This window comes from Rattus norvegicus, chromosome 8 (genome assembly GCF_036323735.1).
Source record: "Rattus norvegicus strain BN/NHsdMcwi chromosome 8, GRCr8, whole genome shotgun sequence".
Taxonomy (NCBI): Eukaryota; Metazoa; Chordata; class Mammalia; order Rodentia; family Muridae; genus Rattus; species Rattus norvegicus.
This window is the reverse complement of record NC_086026.1, coordinates 66,377,690-66,399,760: the sequence shown is the minus strand read 5'-3', so window position 1 is coordinate 66,399,760 and position 22,071 is coordinate 66,377,690. Positions and strand designations below refer to the sequence as shown.

Genomic DNA, 22,071 nt, shown 5'->3' with positions numbered 1-22,071 from the left:
CATTTAGGGCCATGAAGTACTAATTAAGCCAAGCCATTTTAGTTCAGCTCAAATCATACTAAACAGGGTAGGAGACTTAGAAAGTTTTCAAATTTTGACACTACTACCTCAGCCTCAAATTTCCAGAGCACAACACTAAGTCAGAAGCCATTTCTAATTATAGGGATAAATTTTTCATAAGCAATTTTTAAGCTCACTACCTTAACAGGTGCAAATTAAAAAGAAAACCTCATTCTACACATACTTTTAATGTCAAGGACAACAACAACTCCATGGTTTCTAAACCAGCTGTGTTCAACAGAAGTCGGAAATGAGGAGATCCTCTTGCTTTGTGCCATCAGATACACGAGCCACCAGCTACACACTGGTTCTTGAGAACATGAAATTTAGTTAGTGCAACTGAAACACTGAACTTAACCATGTGAATGGAGCTTAATCCTATGTGGCTGGCAACTCTCCTAGCAGATCTAGATCCAGGGTATCTTCTACTTACTGAGTATCACTCACCTAGCAAACGGAGTAACTTGAATGTGTTTTTCCAGACAGTATTTAATATAGCTCAGAATATCTTCAAATTCCGTGTCCTGTTCCTAGCTCTAGTGCTGAGATTTACAGATATGTCATCATACTCAGCCCTGCAACCATGCTTATGTAGTAACAACCATTTATGTAGAGTTTAATTTAACCATGATTAAAAACAATCATTTCTGAGCTAGATATGATGGTAGCACCTAGATTCCCAGTTACTTAGGACCACCAAATCTCAGGATTGTAAGACTGGCCTGAGCAACACAGAAAACCCATGTCAAAAAGCAAAGCAAACCTACACATAACCCTATTCCTGGTGTCAAAGCCAGCCTGAGACTAGAGATAAACAGAGGCTGAGGAAAAAAACCAAACCAAACCAAACCAAACAAACAAAAAAAAAGAGTCCTAGAGTCTGTTGGCATGATGATTTAAGTGAGTATGGAAATAATGAAGTATATATAAACACGAACCATGTGAGATGTCAACATCTTCTCTGAGGACATCATTGTAACTTGTATATCTGAGTCATACACAAGAGAAGGTTAGGAGGTGCAGCGTCCTCCCACAACTCACCTTGCTGACTTTGGCAGGTGTGGGCTGAGGAGCTGGCTGGGCAGGAGTGGGAGCTGACTGGGCTGAAGGCTGGGAAGGATGCTGAGGTGGTGGCTGGGGCTGGGGCTGGATGCCATGGGTGGGAATCTGATGAACCTGGCCAGGAGTTGTCACATTCACCATGTCATTTGTCTGCACCTCAATTTTATAGCCAGGAGGCAAAAAGGTATTGAAGCCCATGATCAGGTCAGGGTGGCCTTTAAATAGCTGGGACACGCGGCTAATCACTCCTGGAGTATCAATGCTGACAAAAGCAAATAAGAGGAAAGAAAAGCTATGAAAAGCAAGCTTGACAAAAGCCCTAGAGAAAAACACTAACGGAAAACAGAATAATCACTCATACTCCAAAGCCACTCCATTCATATGCTTGGTCACAATTCTGAGTAACACACACAATTTTGGCAACAAGTCTATCCAGCAGATATACAGACATTACATCTAACACTGTTCCCAAGACAGATCCACCCTTGGATATACTGATACAGATCAAAATGGGCCTGTGTCTAGACTGTTCAGATGAGTTATTCTCCAACAATAAGCCATGCCCAAATATCAGGGTATCTTACATTAATTAAAAAAAAGAAATCAAACAGTCTAAAAACTTAGCAGTGTTATTTCCCTAGCTGAAATAAGCAGGATTTAAAAAATAAAAATAAGGATTTTAGAATAGATTTAAAAATAAAAAAAGCCTAGTGCCCTATAATTACCATAAAACCAAAATATAGTGATGTGCAGTTGTACATTTAAGGCTAGCTTTTGAGGTTGAGGCAAAAGGATAGCCAAAAGTTCAAGGATACCCTGAGTTACACACCCTAAGACTCTGTCTCAAAAGCATCCCCTCCCCCAAATAATCTATAAAAAGATGGTTGTGTGTACACATTCCCTCTAAAAATCAACATGCTAAGCACAAATGTCAATGCAGACACACATATTCTTTACCTCTGAGATTTAAATTCCTTCATGATGTCGAGGAAATCATTGTAGACCTGAGGCTGACTCCCGAACTGCAGCTTCACCTGGTCAAGGTAGGACAGGGCGTCCTCCACCTGGGCAGGGACACATTTCAGAGATAGAAGAAGTCAAAACTTTAACAGAAGATCATCCTTGCTCAAAAAAGACAATAAGGGAATTACTTATGAAGTATTAGAAATTTATATGAACACCAAAAATATGATTACATTTTAAAACTAATAAAATCTGAAGCCTTACTTCACATAATTCTGTAGGGAGTGATCAGTGACTAATAATTATATTACCATAGAATCCACTCGCCCACCTCATAAGTACAAGAAACAACACAGCAGAACCAATGCAGGCATTGCATATCCAATAACGTTTGAAGCCCTAACTCCACAGAAATGTACTATTGTCTAGTGGTGATCCTAATATAATCACCGAAGGCTATAACAGCACATGTTCTCCTCCAAAGTGAGAGAGCCCACGAGGTGATTTATAAACTGAAATCCAAGGATAAGTACATGTTAGCAAACGTGAGGTAGGTCCTGTGAAGAATGTCAGAGGAAGCAGCAAGGGTGCAGTCTCATGTAGTAGTTGATTTGAAAAAACAAAACCAGCTCAGTCTAGTTAGAAGTGATGCATTGGTAGGTATTGAGGAAAAAGCAGATCTTGAAGGAACAACTTAGATCTTCATTTGCATGTACTCCAGTTGACATAACTACAGTATAGACTAAAAGGAGGTACAGATGGGGCTGTAAAGACGTCACAGTGGGAAAATGCTCCTTTCCCATGAGGACAAGCAAGAGGACTTGAGACTGAACACCTAGAACATAAATTTGGCCACATTAGCAATGCACGCACGCACGCATGCGCATACACAAAATTAAATGGCTGTTGAGATGATTCGGCGGGTGCAGGTACTTGCCACCAAATCTAACAACCTAAATTCAACCCCAAAGAGCCACCCGCTACAGAGAGAGAGCCGACTTCCGAAAGTTGTCCTCAGGCCTTCAAGATGGAAACACAGGCCGTCAGTCACATGTGCACCTGCACACATAAATAAGTAAATACAATTCTGAATTCTTTTTAATTTAAAAAACCGGGGTTGATACACAGCAGTGGCCCCAGCATCTGAGAAGTATTAGACAGGAGACAGCATGATTCTCACTTGCACAATTTTCAGGCCAACCTGAGTTAAAAGCCTTTTCAATGCACACTTCCCCAAAGAAAACTCAACAAATTATTATAATTAGAAATCCTATCAATAAGATATTTTAACTAAAAAATCCCAACTCTACTCAAAACTTACTCTATAATCCTAATCCAAGGCTTCCTTGCTGGTTTGTATAAGAAAACCCAGAAACAAGCATATCCCACTGCTTGTATGCACAGCACCCTAGAGCAAGGCAGGTGAAGAAAACAATGTCCTTTGGGAGGGCTGACTAGGAAAGGCTGTAGCAACCAGCCCAGCACTGGGACTTAACACCTGTAATCCCAACACTCAGAAAACAGGCTAGAGGGTCTCAAGTTCAAGGCATTCTCATCTACACAGTGAAATTCAATCTAAAGGCTATCACCTCTATCCAGAAAGGGCTCTAAAAGTGTTTTTGTTAGTTTAAGGGCCAATAAAGACTTTAGAATATTAAGGCATCATCTACAAAATGCAGTATAAATCATATCAAAGTCTTTCAGCATTTTTTTTTTTTCGGAGCTGGGGACCAAACCCAGGGCCTTGTGCTTGCTAGGCAAGTGCTCTACCACTGAGCTAAATCCCCAACCCCTATCAAAGTCTTTTATCCCGAGACTCAGTAAAATGTTAAGCTCACAGTAGTGCTTCCTTGTGCAACACAGCCATCACTCTATAAGCAGAATGTGAAAAACGTTGAGTAGAACACCAAATTTTCCCAAAGAGCACAGATAAACTCACTATAAACTTCCTCCCTCCTGTTACTGTCATGTCATTATACGATTTGCATAGTGTCTAGGGTCTTTAGGCCATATTAACTTCCTAAGGATGGACGGCAATAAGGCCAGGATCCAGGAGAAGTCAGCTAAGCAGTATAGATACTTAGAGACTCTTGGAGACCGGAATCAATTCCAAGCTTTCCAGTTGATGCCTGAAACTTGTTTGAAACTTGAATTCTACCCTATTACACCAACTTTTTCCTCTACATACATATTTATGGTAAAATCCGACTTATAAATTAAGCACAGTAAAAACTAATAACAAAGATAACTTACCTTCTATCTTACAAACCCAGGCTTTTAATTTTTCCTTCTTTATCAAGTTGAGAACCATCACATATTTACTTTAAAGGAAGCACTGTATGGCTTCTCTTCATTGATAATCACTTTTCTGGTATGGGGCCAATCTGTGTCTGCCTTTCTAAGTGACTAGCAGGCAGGATAAGAAAGGGACATGCTGAGTAAAGGATGACTTACATCCCACTGGGGATGGACAGTGTGAGATTTCATTAAAACACTATGTGTGAAGGCACAGTATTTAAATTGTATATATTGCTTATTCTGGAAATCTTTGATTTCAGGTTTTCAGCCAGTTAACTGTAGGTAACTGAAATAGCAGAAAGCAAGTTTTCAAGGAAGAGGAAGACATTAGGGAAAACAAAAGGTAGACATTTTGACACATACACATGCACTTTGGGATAAACTGTTCACTCCCAGAATGCAAACTACTTAGAATTAGACAAAATTAGGCTATTACAACCAAAGGAAGATAAAACGTCTCACCACTTCACAGTTTTAACTCACATTTTCTGCACTTGATTTCATAATGATTTACCTAAGGGTCAATCAGAAAAGCTGAGAACTAAGCAACTGCTACAAAAATCACACATTTCAAAATCAGACAAAAAGGTTAGGTGGGAACCCAAGCTCCGATCAGCCCTCCATAGATGTCGCATGCATTTCAAAGCACTACACTGGATTCATCAGAACACAAGAAACACTGACACTTCCTTCACTAAAGGGTGCTTCAAAAGTAGAATGCTTTACAAAGCATGGATTTAAAGATGCTCACAAATTCAGCTGTTCAGAGCAATAATAAAAAATCAGAGCTGTATTATGGCACTAACTTGCTATACTCAAATTGCTCTGTGCTCAGACATGTGTGTACTCAATAAAAAATCTTAAAATACAAGGAACTCGTAGTCTAAAAGAAAGGATCTCAAACTGATACTTCTTTTTCTACGACAACAACCCTTCAATTCTGGTATGCTTGTTCATACAGCCAATACTTTTTGAGGGTATGTTTTCTCTGGATCAGGCACTGGTGACAAAAAGGGAAATTCATTTCTTGTAATTAAAGCCTACTCTCGTAGGTTACTTCCTGCTAAAGATAAAGTGAGCCAGGGAGAGAGACAGAATATTACCTTCAGCCTCTGAAATTGCTGCTGTCCCTGCACTGGTGCAACTGACGGGGCTGGATGGGCATGGCTCTGGACCACCTGACCTCCGTGAGGCTGGACAGCTGCTGGGTGATGATGACTGCTATGAACCGCTGCTATGGCAGGCCCATGACTGCCAGAACTTTGTGGCACAGCTGAAACCTGGGTGAAAAAATATAGACAAATTAATGCTTGTGCATTCTTCCCCAAATGCATCTAAAGAAATAACATAAATGCATAAAGCATGTGTGTATTTCTATATGCATAAAGATATTAAGAAAAAGGGAATTACTGATATTATAACCCACCTATATTAAATGTTTTACAGATATTACAAACCATTAGATTTAAGCTAGGCATGGTTACTCATGTCTTGTATCCCAGAACTAAGGAGGCAGAGGCAGGCAGATCTCTTGAGTTTTGGGCCAGTCTGATCTATGCAGTAAGTTCTAGGACAGTCAGAGCTATGACTCAAAATGTGATGATGACGTTAATAATAAAACTTCAGAGCATTTCTGTTCTTCTATTTCAAAACTGCCAGTCAAAGCCAGGAGTGGGAAGATCATGCCTGCACTCCCAGCATTTACAAAGCTAAAGCAGGAGGCACTGGAGCGAGTTTGAGGGCTTTAGGGGCTAGATAGTGAATTCTAGGTCAACTTCAACTACAGAGGCAGAGCCTGCTTCTAAAACCAAAACAAGGAAATGGGGGAAGGGGTTGAAGCTGTTTTAAAATCAGTGTAGCTGACTGCTTCATCCCCAAATAAGGAGATTATGCAATATAAAATTTATTTTCTCTAAGCAGTATAAATACTTCAAATTGGTAAACAATAAAAATTTTCACAAATCTATAAAAATTACCCTGAGCAGGGGAGAAATAAAGCAACGATAAGTAAAATTTTCATTATAAAACTTGAGTGGATAAGAAAATATTTAAGGAGCTGGAATGTGGCTCAGCTGATAAGGATACTTGTTTAGTACTCAGGAAGCCTTGGGCTCCATTTCCAGTACTCAAATTTGATGAGCTGCTGCTTGCCTATAATCCCAACCACTGGAAGATAGAGGCGGGAAGACCAGATGCTTAAGTCAGCCTCAGCTACACCACAAATTCAAAGATGGTTGGCTGTAAGAAACTTTATCTCAAAAATGAGAAAAAAATTCTTCAAACTCAAATACATTATCTTTCATATAACGGCTATCAGTCTGTTTTTCTATTTGAAAATACCTGTTTCATCTGGGTGTGGTGGCACTCGCCTTTAACCCCAACACTTGGGAGTCAGAGGCAGATGGATCTCTAAGTCGAGTGGCCAGTGTGAGTTCCAAGACAGCCAGGGCTACACAAAGAAACCCTGTCTCAAAAAAAAAAAAAATAAAATAAAATAAAAAAATAAAAAAAATAAATAAAAGGAAGGAAGGAGGAAGAAAAGAGGTTTTATAGCTTTTTATAAAAACTAATATATGGACTGAGGATTGGGCCCAATAGGGCAGTGTTCACCCAACAAGCAAGGAATGTGGATTGGGTTCCTGGAACTTGGAGGGGAAACAACACAGCGGCATTAACTATTCTTTCTAAATATCTGAAATGGGAGCTTTTATTGCAAGCACATACTAGTTTCCATTAAGGATATGTGCACATATATCTAACAGAGGAACTAATTGTAAACCTATCTGGAAAGTAAAAATAATCCCACAAGCAGAATCTCTTATAAACCACATTAAGTTAACTCAGAAGGCAGAGACAATCAGATCTGAGTTTGAGGTCAGCCTGGTCTACAGTGTGAGTTCAAGAACAACAAAGGCTACACAGAGAAATCCCATCTCAGAAAACCAAAACTAAAAATAAAAAATGGGAAAAGTTCTTCTACTTACATAAAGTACAAAACTACCTGAACTAAACAAGTATGTTAATTTGAGACATAGTTAGAAATGGTTGTAACAAAGGATTATAAAGTGTGGGCTAGTGGTAAAATTCTTATCTGACACAAACAAGACCCTGCAATCAATCTGGACCAACACACACGTGTGGCAAGGCTGTATAACCCATAATCACACAACTGGGAAGATAAGGCAGGACAGAAAAGTTCAAGGCTAATCTGGGCTATATAATAAAACCCCTTTTCATTGAAGAGAGAAAAGAAAAGGCTGTGAGCAAGAAGGAAGAGAGGGAAAATAGGGCTAAGTATGAAAGGGTAAGTATGAAAGGGAGGAAAAGAACCTCAGAGGTCATGACAACTTCTGTTGTTACTATTTTTAACTTATCTGGTGGTTCTTAAGCTTCATATGCATATATTTAAAAACATCTCATACACACTTCATCAAGTTTTTCTCAGGTAGTTTAACGCTTAATAAAAATCACCTTCAATGAATGAAACCACCACCCTCTGCTATTGTCTACTCCTATTCTCTGCCAGCCCCAGCTTACCTGGTAGTTGGGTGCCACTGAGTACTGAATGCCTGTAGCTGACTGCATGGTCTCAGACACTGCTTCATACACAGGAGGGGCCGGGGCAAGAACCCGGTGCTGGTGAGAAAAAGCCTCTGTGCTTCCAGGAATCCTTCGCTGCTGGGCTGCATACACTGGTGATTCCTGGTCATCCAAACGTCGCTTCATTCTGCACTCATGCTCAGAGATGCACTACAAACCTGTACAAACCACAAAATGATAACATAAATAAAATTTCATTCCAGGATGATGTTCATAACTTAGGACCAGTTGCCCAAATTTAATCTAAGTCTGACTTTCGGAACTAAGCTACCTCATCTTAGAGTCAAGCTCTGAATGAATGACCCACACCTTACAGTGAACAAGTTAGAACTGAAAGACAGAAGGTTAAGGAACAGAATTGTAATCAATTTGGTAACACTAAGTTGAAAAAAATCCTACAATTAAAAAATGCAAACAACTTTAAACTCTCCTATTCTAGTTATAGTATTCTGTGATGGTTTCAATGACAATGGCTCCCTAGGTCATATATTTGAATGTTTGGTTCCTAGTTGAGGGACTGTTTAGGAAGAATTAGGTGTGGCCTTGTTGGATAGTGTCACGGAATTTCAAAAAGTCCACACCATTCCCAGTTAGCCCCTTAACCCCCTTCTCTCTCAGCCTCTTGGTTGTCTCAACATTTAAGCTCTCAACTACTATTCGGCACTGTCCCTGCTTCTGTACTCCTGGCCATGACCTCAATGGACTAACCCCATGAACTCTAAGTAAGTCCCAGTTCAAAAGATGTCTTTCCTCTCCAAGTTGCCCTGCTCATAGTGTTTCTTCACAGAAGTATAACAGCAGTGTAAGGTAGCTCCTGAGACACTGTTAGAGTTAATACTGGTTACATACTCACATGCTGCAAAAGCACTCTGAAAACTCAGTACTGGGTCAGAGGATGCTTGCTATAGTGAACAAAGTGGGGCTAGTTATTAGGTAGTTTAAGTTCATAAATACCTATTGTCATAACAACCTGAAACTGTCATAGAGAGGTAAGATATGCCAGGAGCATGAGGTTACCTTAAAGAAAATGTACATTTTAAAAAGTTTATTTCATGTAATTTTTAGAACCTTGAACTAAAAATGAGAATGAGAGAACAGATGAGAGAAAGAGAGAATAGATGACTTCCAAGTTTCCTTCTGGACCTTTCTCACATCCTTTACATACAAGAAGTCTCTTCAGCGTAACAGGAGACATTCTCTTGAAAGAATACACAGTTTAGCACCACTTTACTCAGAAACCCACTTGAGGTTTTTTTGTAAGCATTTCCAGCATCAGCATCATTAACCCAAACATAATACAGCGCAGCGAAGAAGGAATATTTGGAAGCAATACTGCTTAGTGAGTAAAGGTGCTTGCTGCCAAGTTTGACAGCCTGAGTTCAATCCCTGAAATTAACATCATGGAGAAGAGGAGGCAGCTGTAACTGTCCTCTGACATTCACACGCTTGCCCTGGTACACATACATACTTATGCTTGTTTGTATACAGAAGAACTATATAAATACAAAGGGGTCGGAGAGATGCTTCAGTGATCAAGTGCTTACTGCTCAACCATGAAAGCTAAAGTTCCAATCTCAACACCCACACCTCTTATGTTACAACTCCCTGAAACCTCTCCTACAGGAGATCTAGCTTCTGCAGAAGCCACACTTATGTGCAAATGTCAACACAGCCTCCAACACACACAAACTCATCATACACATATAGTATCTCTATTTTGGAATGAGAAACCAGGTCTTATAAAGGGATGGCCTACAAAGTCCTTAACTTTTGACTGCTGCTTCTAGATTTAATTTTTAGTGGTTTAAAACCTAGATGTAATCAGGCAGTGGGAGTCCCGTTAAGTCCAGAACTCAGGAGGCAGAAGCAGGCAGATCTGAGTTTTGATATGAAGCCAGCCTGGTCTACAGAATGAGTTCCAGGACAGACAGGCCACACAGAGAAAGAATTCCCATCTCAAAAACACAAAACAAATGAAACCCATGTTAATCTTCTAAGATTAATCTCTAATAAGAAACCAGTTTTTATAAATGATAAATCAAATATACATGAAGAACACAGCACAGGACCATGAAAAAATTAGAACATTTATTAGGCACTGTATTCTAACCAAACTCTCAATTGAAATTTTATAGCTTTAGTCCCGTTTTATGTGATTTTGTAATGTTCAAATGCTATTCCATAAGCCAGTTTATAGGAAAATGTTATTTTAAAAAAAAGGTAGGGGTTGGGGATTTAGCTCAGTGGTAGAGCGCTTGCCTAGCATGCGCAAGGCCCTGGGTTTGGTCCCCAGCTCCAGGAAAAAAAAAAAAAGGTAAAGGGGCTTGAGAGATGGTTCAGTGGTTAAGAGTACTGTCTGCTCTTCCAGAGGTCCTGAGTTCAATTCCCAGCAACCATCTGGTGGCTCACAACTATCTGTAATGGTTTTGGAGAGATGGCTTAGCTTGGTGGTTAAGAGCACCGGCTGCTCTTCTAAAGAACTAGGGCTCAATTCTCAGCATACACATGGTAGCTCACACCCAGACTGTCACTCTGGTTCAAGGGCATCATGACTCAAGTACATTGGGGCTAAGTTCTTGTATTCCACCTCACTAAGGTACGGTTTTGCTGCATCAAAGCTTACAGTAGGCTGGCTGGTTTATGAGCTTCCAGGAGACTATCCTGTCTCCAGCTCCTATCTTTCAGGAGTTCTAGGACCACAAACACACACTACCCTGCCCTGCTTTTCACTTGGATTCAGATTGAACTCAGGTTGTCAGGCCTGTGTGAGAAAGAGCTTTACTTGTTGAGCCATCTCATTGGCTTAGAAGTTCTTAAAAGATAAGAGTTTTAAGTCGGCTGGTGAAGGCTCAGGCCTTTAATCCCAGTACATGGAGGCAGAGTTCTGTAAGTTTGAGGCCAGCCTGAGCTGTACAAAGAAACCCTGTCTCAAAAGAACCAAACCAAACCAAACCAAAACAAAAGCATAGGATATTTTGTTGTCAGGTAGTCTATGAAAATTTAAAATGTGCACTCTCTTTAATTTACCCAATCCACTCCTAGGTCTCTGACCTACACTCCTGCCAAGTCTAGCTGCTACAGCAGAGTAGGAAAAGCTGAGTGCTAGGCTCTGGCCAACTGAGCTACATCCATGCTGTGGGAACTGAACAACTATAAAAACCAGTGCTCATTGTCAGCTGAAAACATACTAAGTGAAAACAGGCCATGCGATATGTACACTGCAACCTCATGTATGACTTACACACGCCATTCACTCAGTACTTGTACAATCTATAATCTATGTCAAGTACTTGTGTTAATTGTACTGCAACATCACTGAGAAATAAGTCAAGAAATTAGACTTCGGGGGCTGGAGAGATGGCTTGGTAATTGAAAGTGCATACTGCCCTTGCAGAGGACCTGAGTTAGTTCATATCAACCATTAGGCAACTCAGGAGCATCTCTAACTCCAATGCCAGGGAATCCAAACTCTTTGGCCTCCCTGAGCACCTGTACTCATGTGAGTATGCATAAGCACACACACTGACACAGACACCACAGACACACACTTAGAAGATAAAAATAAATGAAACAAAAAAGCCTCACAAGGGCTGGAACTCTGACTTCAGGGTGATACTATCCTCCCATCAGGAATACTGCAAGATACCTAGGGATATTCAGCAGCTTAGAGAGAGCCATGACTTTCCAGTGTCTCTCCTGGAGTGCTGCCTTCCGAGCACAGCATTCCTCCTCCACCTCCTACAGCATGTAGTTGATTCTAAGGCACTCTGCACTCGATGATGTGTGATAAAATCCTATGTCCACTTGCCTTTTCTGACAAGAATGTGAAATTCTTAGGAACAAAGACTGTTGTGCATCAGCCCAGAGTTATTTAAGCAGGTGGTCAATTAAATAGGTGTCACCTCAATTCACAGAATTCAAGTCTGAATCTTTTTTCTCTTTTATTTAAAAATGTATTTATTTTAGCAGGGTACATGCCTTTTTAATCCCAGCATTCTGGAAGCAGAGGCAGGTGGATCTCTGAGTTCGAGGCCAGGCTGATGTAGAGAGATCCCGTTCCAGGATATCCCAGGCTACACAGAGAAACCCTGTCTCAAAAACAAACAAAACAACAAAAAAGATGTATTTATTTTGGGTCATGTCTGCCTATGTACCACTTTTGTGCCTGGATGCCTCTAAACCATGGGGAACTGGAATTACAGATGTTTGAGAGCCACCATGAAAGATAAAAATTGAACTTGAGTCTTCTAGAAGAGCAGTCAGTGCTTTTAACCACTGAACCATTTCTCCAGCCCCATCTCTTCCCATCCTCCAATCTTTTTTTTTTTTTTTTTAAAGCCAAAAGCTTTGACTTGGATAGTGCCTCAAAATAAACAAACACTGGCTGGAGAGATGGCTCAGTGGTTAAGAGCACTGACTGCTCTTCCAGAGGTCCTGAGTTCAATTCCCAGCAACCACATGGTGGCTCACAGCCATCTGTAATGGGATCCGATGTCCTCTTCTGGTGTGTCTGAAGTGTACTCATATATATATATAAAATAAATAAATCTTTAAAAAATAAACAAACAAACACAATTACTACAATTCTATCTCTGGATACTGATACAAGAGCTAAAAGCAAGGATTTGAACAGTATTTATATACAATGTTCCCAGAGAATTATTCATAAAAAGCACAAGGTGGGGCTGGAAAGATCTCAGTAGTTAAGCACACTCACTGCTCTTTCAGAAGGCCCAGGGTTACAAGGAGGTTCACACGTCTGTAATGCTAGTCCCAAAGAATCTGATGTCCTCTTCTAACCTTTTTGGCACAGAGTACGTACATAATATAAATACATACATACAGGTAAAACATACATAGTAAGTGAAAAATAGACAAATAAATCCACAAGGTAGAAAAAAAGTCAACTGAAAGATAAATAATTGTGGTATATATGTATATAAGGGAGGGAAATTCTGACACATACTACAATATCAATGAACTAGGAGGGCAAAACTAGGTAAAAGACAGGCCAGCCTGTTCCACAGTGCGAGTTACAGAGCAGCCAGGACTACACCACATCAAGTGGTTCACAACCATCTTAACCACAACAACTCCACGGGAATCAATCCAATGTCTTTGGTCTCCAAGGGTACCTGCATCAACAGGTATAATCAAAATAGAAATTTATCTTAAAAAAGCGAGACTTACTGTTTCATGTGTGTAAAGGTTCAACAGTGGGAGATGAATGAATTCTGAAGGTGGATGGTGGCGAGGGCTGCACAAGGACGTGAGTGTACTTAATGCCACCGAGCTGAACTAAAAAAGATGGAAAACTGTAAATCATAATGGTAAACTTTGTGTCTCGTATGTTTCATTTCAGTTTTTACTATCTATATGGGGGGATGTGGGAGTGCACAGGTATATGACAGAGGCCTACTTACAGCAGTTTTCTCCTCCTACCACGTGAGTCTTAGGGATCAAACTCAAGGCTTGACAACGTGTTTTTTACTTACTGAGCCAACTTTCTAGCCCACTATTTGTCTCTTTACAAGTTAGAATCTCTCTCATGGCGTGTAGGCTGGCCTCAAACTCACAATGTACTTAAAAATGGCCTTCAACTTACCTCCCAAGTACTACGATTACAGTACACCTGTACACACAGTACAGTACACAGTCTCACACCTGGTCTTACGAGGTTGTGGAGGCTGAGCACAGGGATTTTGGCACACTAGGCAAGCACTTTTAAAAATGAGCTCATGGGGTTGGGCATTTAGCTCAGTGGTAGAGCGCTTGCCTAGCAAGCGCAAGGCCCTGGGTTCGGTCCCCAGCTCCAAAAAAAAAAAAAAAGAAAAGGAAAAAAAAGAGCTCACACCCCTCTCACTAATTTTTTTAAGTACAAACTTTTGTTTTGATTAAAATGTATACATATATTTTACACACACAGACACACACTACTCCATCATAAACCAGAGATGGCTTTAAACAGTTGAGGACACTGGAGACAGACTACCTGGATTCAGATCCCTGTTTGATCACCTATGTAGACTAAACCTCTGTGTACTACTTTCCTCAGTCACTCATTCTGTGTTCCTGAGGCAGTGTGTTGTGTAGCCCAGGCTGAGCCAAACTCCCAAAGTAGCCAAGATGCCTTGAACATCTATCTTCCTGTATCTAGCTCCCAAGTGCTGGGATTACAGACATATTACTGTATATGTGTATATGTATCTATGTGGTCTCTCATAGAGAGGCCCACCTTTGAACCCCTCCAGGGATCAAATTCAGTTCTTCAAGCTCTAGGAACAAGTGCTGTGCCTACTAAACCATTCTGCTGTCCCTAGTTAAGTCTGTATTTGTGCATAAGCAAGCCAGGTCAACCTCAGCCATCACCCCTAAAGTCCATTTTTCAAACATGTTCCTTTACTGGCCAGGAATTGGCTCAAGTAGGCTAGCACCAGGGGATCCCCGATGATCTACTGCTCCTAGTGTTAAGAGTTCAGGCCAGGCTACCACACACTTAGATTTCCATGGGCCAGCTTTTCAAGTATCTCTCAAAAATAGGACAAGTCTTCTTGCTTCAGTGGCATTTTTACTGACAGGTATTTCCCTGGCCCCTCACCTTGTTGTTTTTGAAATATTTAGTTATTATTGTTAGGAAGGTTGCACAGATATGATAGTCAGAGGACAATGTTCAGGAGTTAGCTGTCTCCTTCCACAGTGGATTCCTGGGATCTAACTTAGTCTTAAAGAATTTGCATGGTAAATGTCTTTACCCACTGAAGCCACCTTCACTTGTAAAACATGCATTTCAAAACAGAGATGTAACCCTAGCTGAGGCAAAAGCAAGAAAATCACTGAGTTCTAGGCAGGCTGAGCTCCAGAGCGGGTTCAGATAAATGAGTGGCCCATTTCACCAGTCCACAACTCAAAGCAGCCATGCGTGCACATACAATTAAACACATTAGCAAATGATCAGAATCGGAGTTCAATAAATATAAACCCTTATTACAAGAGGGATGCTATTGTTTAAAAAAGCAAGTACTATCTTTTTAAAAGAAGAATCAAAAGATATAAGTCCATACACTTTTAGTTGGGGAAAAAAACCACTAGATTACTGAAGGTCATGAACACAACCTCTGAATTCTGAGTAAATTTCCCCCTACAGCTACCCTGGATAGCCTTTCAGGATATTGGCTGCACTGTCAAGATGGCTGTGCTTTGCCAGGAATCTAATTAATACCGATCTCAAGTCTTAAAAAAAAGAAGAAAAAAAAACTTCTTTATGCGAACTATTAAGGCCTGAATTTAAAAGTATTAACATTTTTCAAAGCTATATTTCTGTTTTTTTCACACGTGTATAGATATATGGGTATGCACCTGTGTCTGGGTGCCTAGGGGCCAGAGGTGTCAGTACTTGGAGCTCCAGATACATGTTGACATGGGTGCTAAAAACTGAACTCAGGTTCTCTTAGATACTAGTAAGTAAAAATAAACATATAGTACTGATGGATGGAAATGTAAAAATAGAAAAAACAAAAACAAAAGCAAACAAATATAACTAGGTTCTTGAATTTTTAAAGCCTAGGACTTGTGACTCCAGCACACAATCTAGAATACACATTCTATAAGAGTACGAATTATGCCCAGCAGTGGCGGCACATGCCTTTAATCCCAGCGTTTGGGGGGCAGACAGATCTCTTGAATTTGAGTCCAGCCTGGTCTAGAGGGTGAGCTCCAGGACACCCAGGGCTACAGTTAAACTCTTGTTTCTAAAAACAAAACAAGAAAAACAAAAAAGATATGAATTAGGTCATCTGTATTTCCCAGACTGTGCTTCAAATGGTAGAATTAACTGAGGTTAGGCAAACTTTCCTCAAAGGCTAAGCATTCTCTACTACCGTTTTCAATGTGCTACATCTGTAAGACACCCAAGTTCTTATCTTTTGGCCTCCACCTCAATTCTGTTACTACTGCTGTTGTCACTTTTTTAGCTGAAAAGTGAATATTTAACCTCTTCATTATGTACGGCACAGGGCATGGTTTTCAGCCTCTACTGAACAAAGGACAAATCCAGAATTTAGCTTCAGAAATTACATATAAACGATGGGGTTAGAGACGGCTCAATACAGACTGCAGACTGCTCGTGCAAAAGGACCTAAGTTGGGTTCCCAGAACCCATGTCGGGTGGCTCATAACCACCTGTTAACTCCACCTACAGGGGATCTAACATCCTATTCTGGCCTTACACACGCACGCACACTTTAATATAAATCTTTTTTAAAAGTGGTTTATACATACTCATTCAGACATCAATACATAAATTAAGGATTCAGTGTTTACTTTTCATAAAAAGTTCTCTAAATAAGATCAGCTAACACCAACCCACCTAATAAGGTTACCTGTGCAATAAATCCACAATGGCCAAAGTAACACAGGTTGGGAGGTCATGCTACACATAGGTTTCATAAGGTTCAACCTACTTAGCATCTAAAAAGATCTTTAAGGACTAACAATTACATAAAACTAAAAGAGAACACAAAATTTTAAGTTACCTTTGTGCAGCTAAGCTTATATAACAAAACCTTCTGTAGGTTAAAAAAAAATCAAGAAATCAAAGTATTTTACTTAAATTAAAAAGAAAAATTCTGACTAGAGGAAAAAAAATCAGCCCTGGGGTATAACCTAGTGGTGAAGCAATACTTATGTGCCTTAAATAAACTCCGACACACACAATCATCTTCAAATATCATCTCTGCCAAAGACCAGTTTTAAGATTAAGAAGTAAATTCAATCCTTTCTCTAGAAATACAGTCTCAGCTTTATAAGGAGCTGGAACGGCAAACTGAGTTTAAAGTCCTGAGGTACCAAAAATGGTAGCAAATTTTAGCTATCTACCCATGGGTGCACAGCTTAGCTCTGTTAAGGCACAGTAGCTGAACACCAAGGGAACTCTAGGAAAGGTTGGCGCCCTCCAGAATCTCAGTCTCTGAGTACGCTGCCCCTCCCCCACCGGCCACTGGCGGGGAAGCATGGGCCCAGCACCAGCCGCACCCCACCGCAGACACTCCAGAGAGGACGCTGAGTTTCTCGTCCCAATAATTACAACTAAGAGGAGCAGCTGACCACGCTTCTACTCTCCATAGCTTTTAAGGCGCCATTCACGATGCGTGAAGCAAAGTAGAGACTACAGCTCCGGGCCACGATGCCCCAAGCAGAATGGATGGAGAAGCCACAGCAGAAAGTCGGGACACCTCCACCGCTCCCAGTCTACAAGCGGCCTTCCCACCTACAGGGACGCAGGGCGGGGCAGACACGGAACCCTGACCCCTGCCAGACGCTACAGCGGGCTTTCCCCAGCTATGCTTCACAGCTAAGGAGGCGGAAATCCCGGCGGGGGCGGGGCGGGAGGGGCGTGGCATCACAGCCCCGGACGCGCCTTCCGGCCAACCGGATCCCGCTAAGGCGGGGGAACACAGGCTTCACGCCCCCTCGCCGCCGCGCCCTAAAAGCCACACGCCGGGACCCTCTTCTCGTCCCGCACACCCCGCGGACCCAAAGCAGTACAACCCGTGTCCCCGCCCACAAGGGGAGAAGGGGCGGGGCCACGGCCGCGGGCCTTTAGTCCCAGCCCGCCCCGCCCCTTTCTCCACCACCGCACGCGCGCCGGCCCCGCCTCTGATCGGCGGGACTAGGGCCCGCCCCTCCGTGCGCACCGGGACTACGCTCTCCTCCCCCTCCCGCACTGAGTGCGGCTCCGCTCCGCCCCCCACAGCCACGCACGGGAAGCCGAGGTCAGCCCCCCCGAAAAACACACGCCCTCCAGTCCCGGGTTACCCGCCACCCAGCTGCTGGGCAGACCGCGACGCGGCGTGCTCTCACCGCAAAAGCTCCAGCCACTCAGCCTGCGCGTCGCTCCCGGCGTGAGCCTCGCACCCAGCACGGAGGCCCCGGAACGGCGCGGGCACAGGCCCGCAAGAGCGGACTGGCAACCTCCTTTGCGCCTACGAAGCGGTCACAGGCCTGGGTGTCCAGACTGGGAAGGAGGGAGGGAGGGAGGGAAACTCTAAGGGGGGAAGGGGAGGGGGGAAGATGGAGAAACCGTCTCTGCCGCCTCTACCGCCGCGGCCGCTTCTCTGTTACCCGGGAAATCCCGCCCACTCTCCCGGCCCGCCCCGCCGAGGGAAGGCTTAACCTCGCTCCGCCACGGGATATATTACCCATCCGTCAATGGTTTAGCCAATCACCGTGCCGCAAAGGCCTATTCCCGCCCTCTTCCCTCGCTGGGAGGGGAGAGCAAGCCGCTCACCTTCTCCACGCCCCTATTGGCGGGGAGAGTCCCTAACTCAACCCCGCCTATTGGAGACTGATTGCCGAATCCCTCCTCCAGGCTCCAATACTATTGGAGGAAGAAGGGTACCTCGTCACATCTCATTGGAGAGTCTCACATATCCCTCCCCATACCGCCCCAGCCACAGGCCTAACAAATCGGCTCCCGCCTCCGCCGGTTCCCGCATTGGAAGACTACCTTTGCTTCTCTCATAGCCCTAGGAAGGTAAGTAACCAATGTGGGGTAAAAATGTCCTTAAGTGAGGCCGACTCCACCCACTACACTGCTGGGCCAGGCTCCGCCCCCAAAGATCTGATTGGACTATCTTGGCGCCGGTAGGAGCCGCCATTGGACACGGCGCCGGTCCAGGAAGGAGACCATTCCGCCCTGCGCGAGGATGCTGAACCTTAGCAGTCCTTTTGTGGAATGTTTACACTGGAGACTGAAGCTCAGCGTTCCAAGGCCGGGACCGGAGATGGCGCGCAGCGCAGCGGTCGAAACCGGAGGCTTTGAGATTTGAAAAGGAAAAGGCAGTAGTATTACCACCATTGGAGGATTAACCAAAACAATGACAGAAAGCCTCGTCCTTCCTACCCACTTATTTTTACACTTTCACGGTCTTCTAAACACAGCCATCTGGAGCACTCAGCAGCTACTTTCAGCAAGCCGACTCCAAAATTAATGTCTGGAGCTCTAATCTGATACAAAAAACCCAGATATTACTAGCCAGTCGCCAGAGCCGGCTGCATACTGTGACACTGGGACAACCAGAATCCGCAGCCCTCAGGGGGCGGAGATAACCCAGCGGAGGCCTTTAAATGTCACCGCCTGGGCAAGCCTCCGGAAGGCGGAGCATGAGAGAAAAAAAAATGTATTCCAGGTCGGCCGGGTAGATCCAGGGACATTTTAAACTGGAGGAAGGGATGCAGAAAAGCTCACACAGACCACTGTATAAATAAACCTTGAGTGTGCATTCACATTCAGATAACGAGTAAAAATTCCAGATTGTGTGAAGGATATGGTCTTAAAAACGACTGTTCAAAGGGAAGAGCCTGTAATCGCAACTATCCTCGATAGGGCAGGAATAGTGTCTCCTAGGCCAGCCCCTTCAAAAAAAAAATGTGAGGGGTATCCATGGCCTCCTTGGCAGAATGAGTTAATGGCGGTCTCTAAGCCTTCTTGGTAGGTAACAATGCCTAAACATATAAAGTGCTTTGAGATACCTAATTCCTTTCATTTATTCACTAATAAGGCGTAGGACCGATGCCGACCTTGCTTTGGGGAGCCTTTTGCTGCGCCGTGTGAGGTTAGGCGGGGTTAGTCTTCCCGCGCTCTAGAGCAAAGGGAAAAAAATCCTCCCTAGAGTCGAATGTCCCCAAGAGATACAACACCGGGAACCGTTTCGTAAATCCAGTGCTGCTCTCCTGTAATCCTACGGAGACAGCCATAAACAAGTGTTGGCAACAGGTGGGTCTCAGTCCTAGGATGGCTTCACGCCGTGAGGCCATAGTAAAGAGTTGTGAACTCCAAGAGTGGCCGACAGGTGGGAGCAGCCACACCGGTCAGCCACACCGGTAACAAGCCAAGCCCTGTTCCAGGACAGGGCTTTAAAAATAAGAAAAAACAAAACAAACAAAAAAAAAAACAGCTAAATCGTCCCAGGCTGAAGTAGCACTCCAAAACTGACAGATGCCTATCCTTAACTGAACTGCCTTACCCACCAGACGGGGTACCTACCACATAATGTACAGCACTCCCACCATGGTATCAACGAATACCCCCGAATCCTTGCTAGAAACAGGCCTCCCGGACTTCCCTTGACTGCAGAGACCGAGGTTTCGTAGATCTTGCCTAAGGTTCCATCTCTAGGTTGTCATAATCTTAGATTCCGCCGACTAAGGATCACGATTGCCTTGCACAAGGAATTAAGGATGCGGCCAACATCCAAGCTTTCTCAAACTTAAATTTAAGGAAGTCAAGGGGCATAGAGAAAGGCAGCAAAAGTTGACCGGGAGGAGGTTAGAACTCATTCCCTCCCCTCCGTGCAGCAGCCCGGGAGCTACACTTTCTGGAGCAACAGCGCAATTGTGGAGCTTCACCTCGAGGGCTAGCAGATCTTTAGACTCGGAAGAATCTTTGTGTGCCTCCAAGGCTTTCCCCGCCCCCCTAAATAAGGGCGCGGAGCCTGAGACTTCCGGGCGGGAGGGAAGTTGATGGGAGCTAGAAGGGCCTCAACCATGTGCCGAGCGCGCTCATGAGAAAGGGGGGGAGGGAGCCGGAGGACGTCCCCTCCTAGCTTGTCCCAGAAGGGGAAGGCCTATCCAATTGGCCAATCAAAAGCAGGGGCGGGGGCTTGTACCTCAAGTAAGCCCCAGGAATCCTCCCTCCGCCCTTCGAAGAAAAAAAATTTTTAGCAACTTAAACTCCAGTCCAACCTCCGGATAGGCGGAGCTCTAAAGAATATCATCCAATGCATACACAAGAAGGGAAAGAGGGACTCGAATTTAACCAGTGAAAGACAAGAGAAGGCGGAGCCTCTGGAGAGCCCGAAGTGGGTGGAAGAGGAAATGTCCCCGCCCCTCTCGGGTCCCCTCCAGGCCGGTTGCACAAGCTCCCTGCAGGAGATAGTAAACAGTCTTGGCCAGGCTACGGAGGCAGAGATGGCCGCGCACTTGGAGGACTGGCCCTGAGCCTCCCCTCCCCGCCAGCACCGCCACTGCCCGCAATTTGCTTCGGCGCCCCGCCTCTCCGCCCGCAGCCGCCATCCGGCTGACAGGCGCGCCCCTCCCCGCCCGCTGATGCATTTCCTTTTCCCTATTCCAAGCGTGGAGTCTGTTTTCCCAGTTTCCGACCTTCACTGCCCCTTTCAGGCCACCCCCTCGTGAGCGCGCGCGCATACAAGGCTGCCCCCACCCCGTACGCGGCCCAGTGGCACGCAGCGGCACCTCGCGGAAGAGGGAGCCCCGGCTGCACACTACTCAGGGCGGGAGGGGAGGGAGGGGGAGCAGTAGCCGCCGCCGTGAGGTGGGCGGGGAAGGAGGCAGCTCCATGTTTGCGAGGGGATCAGCTGGGGCCGCGAATTGAATCTGCCGAGTTCCTAGAGCTTTTCCTACACTCAGCAAGCGCTCCACGTCAGATCGCAGCCTAGCCCACACTGGCGCCGAATACTTGCTAAATTGCCGTGGTTCAGGAGTTCGTACACACCGGCGGCTCCCATGCTAGTGGCTGGAACCTCTCCGGCTCCTAGCAAATACAGCATTGCCCCCGCCCCCAGAGTCCTTAACAACCGCGAGCCCACAGTGCCCCCGCCTCCCCAGAGCGCGCCCACGACCCTCCAAGTTTGCCGGCAGAAACAAACGCTCAGGGCGGCTGCTGCACTCGCCTAGCGTGATTAGCGGAGAAAGACCGCGGGGCCCGGCTTGCTCCTAAACTCCAGCGGTCGACCAACTCCGGACACCTTGAGTTCGGTGGGTTCGACTAACCAGGCTGCGGCCGCCGCCCCCTGCCGAGGCCGCTCGCCGCGATCAGGGCCCTTTTCCCTCTTTTTCTTCTTTATAATATTTTAAAAAATATTTTTAAAGCATTACAAGAGCAGTTGGTTTTCTGTCGGCCCATTCCCCAGTGAGCTGCCGGGACCTGCCGAAACCGACTGCTTAGTAAAATAAATTGGGCGGCGCAGCCGGCGCAAGGGCGACCCAGGCCAGGCCAGCCCCCTCCCCACCGCTCCAGCCGGGCTTGGAAACACACTACGAGCGGGCGGCGCCAAGCGCTCTCCTTCCTGG

General features: G+C 44.4%; 1 protein-coding gene and 1 long non-coding RNA gene across 16 annotated transcripts in view; one reads left to right on the top strand and one right to left on the bottom strand.

The window, feature by feature from the left end:
• Sin3a (SIN3 transcription regulator family member A) overlaps positions 1 to 22,071 on the bottom strand; it is a 54,680-nt gene that overhangs the window by 32,390 nt on the left and 219 nt on the right. For 2 of the 13 annotated variants that reach the window (XM_008766301.4, XM_039081736.2), the window contains exons 2-5: positions 7,921 to 8,141; positions 5,487 to 5,663; positions 2,080 to 2,186; positions 1,102 to 1,384 (exon numbers count right to left, since the gene is read on the bottom strand). In XM_008766301.4, the coding sequence (XP_008764523.1) occupies positions 1,102 to 1,384; positions 2,080 to 2,186; positions 5,487 to 5,663; positions 7,921 to 8,109 (756 nt within the window). In that variant the 5' untranslated portion in view covers positions 8,110 to 8,141. Of the gene's footprint in view, positions 1 to 1,101; positions 1,385 to 2,079; positions 2,187 to 5,486; positions 5,664 to 7,920; positions 8,142 to 12,700; positions 12,784 to 13,173; positions 13,282 to 15,625; positions 15,732 to 17,841; positions 17,983 to 18,487; positions 18,636 to 20,026; positions 21,988 to 22,071 lie in introns of those variants that run through there. The other 11 variants (XM_063265752.1, XM_008766299.4, XM_039081734.2 and 8 more) reach the window with 11 other exon arrangements.
• Positions 17,495 to 19,513, top strand: LOC120094171 (uncharacterized). 3 transcript variants are annotated; one of them, XR_005488213.2, is made up of 3 exons: positions 17,495 to 17,753; positions 18,350 to 18,514; positions 18,629 to 19,287. It is a non-coding gene; the product is annotated as an uncharacterized LOC120094171 (long non-coding RNA). The 3 variants fall into 3 exon arrangements; XR_005488212.2 differs by lacking the exon at positions 17,495 to 17,753 and adding an exon at positions 17,850 to 17,986; XR_010054402.1 differs by lacking the exon at positions 17,495 to 17,753 and having other exon boundaries at positions 18,374 to 18,514; positions 18,629 to 19,513.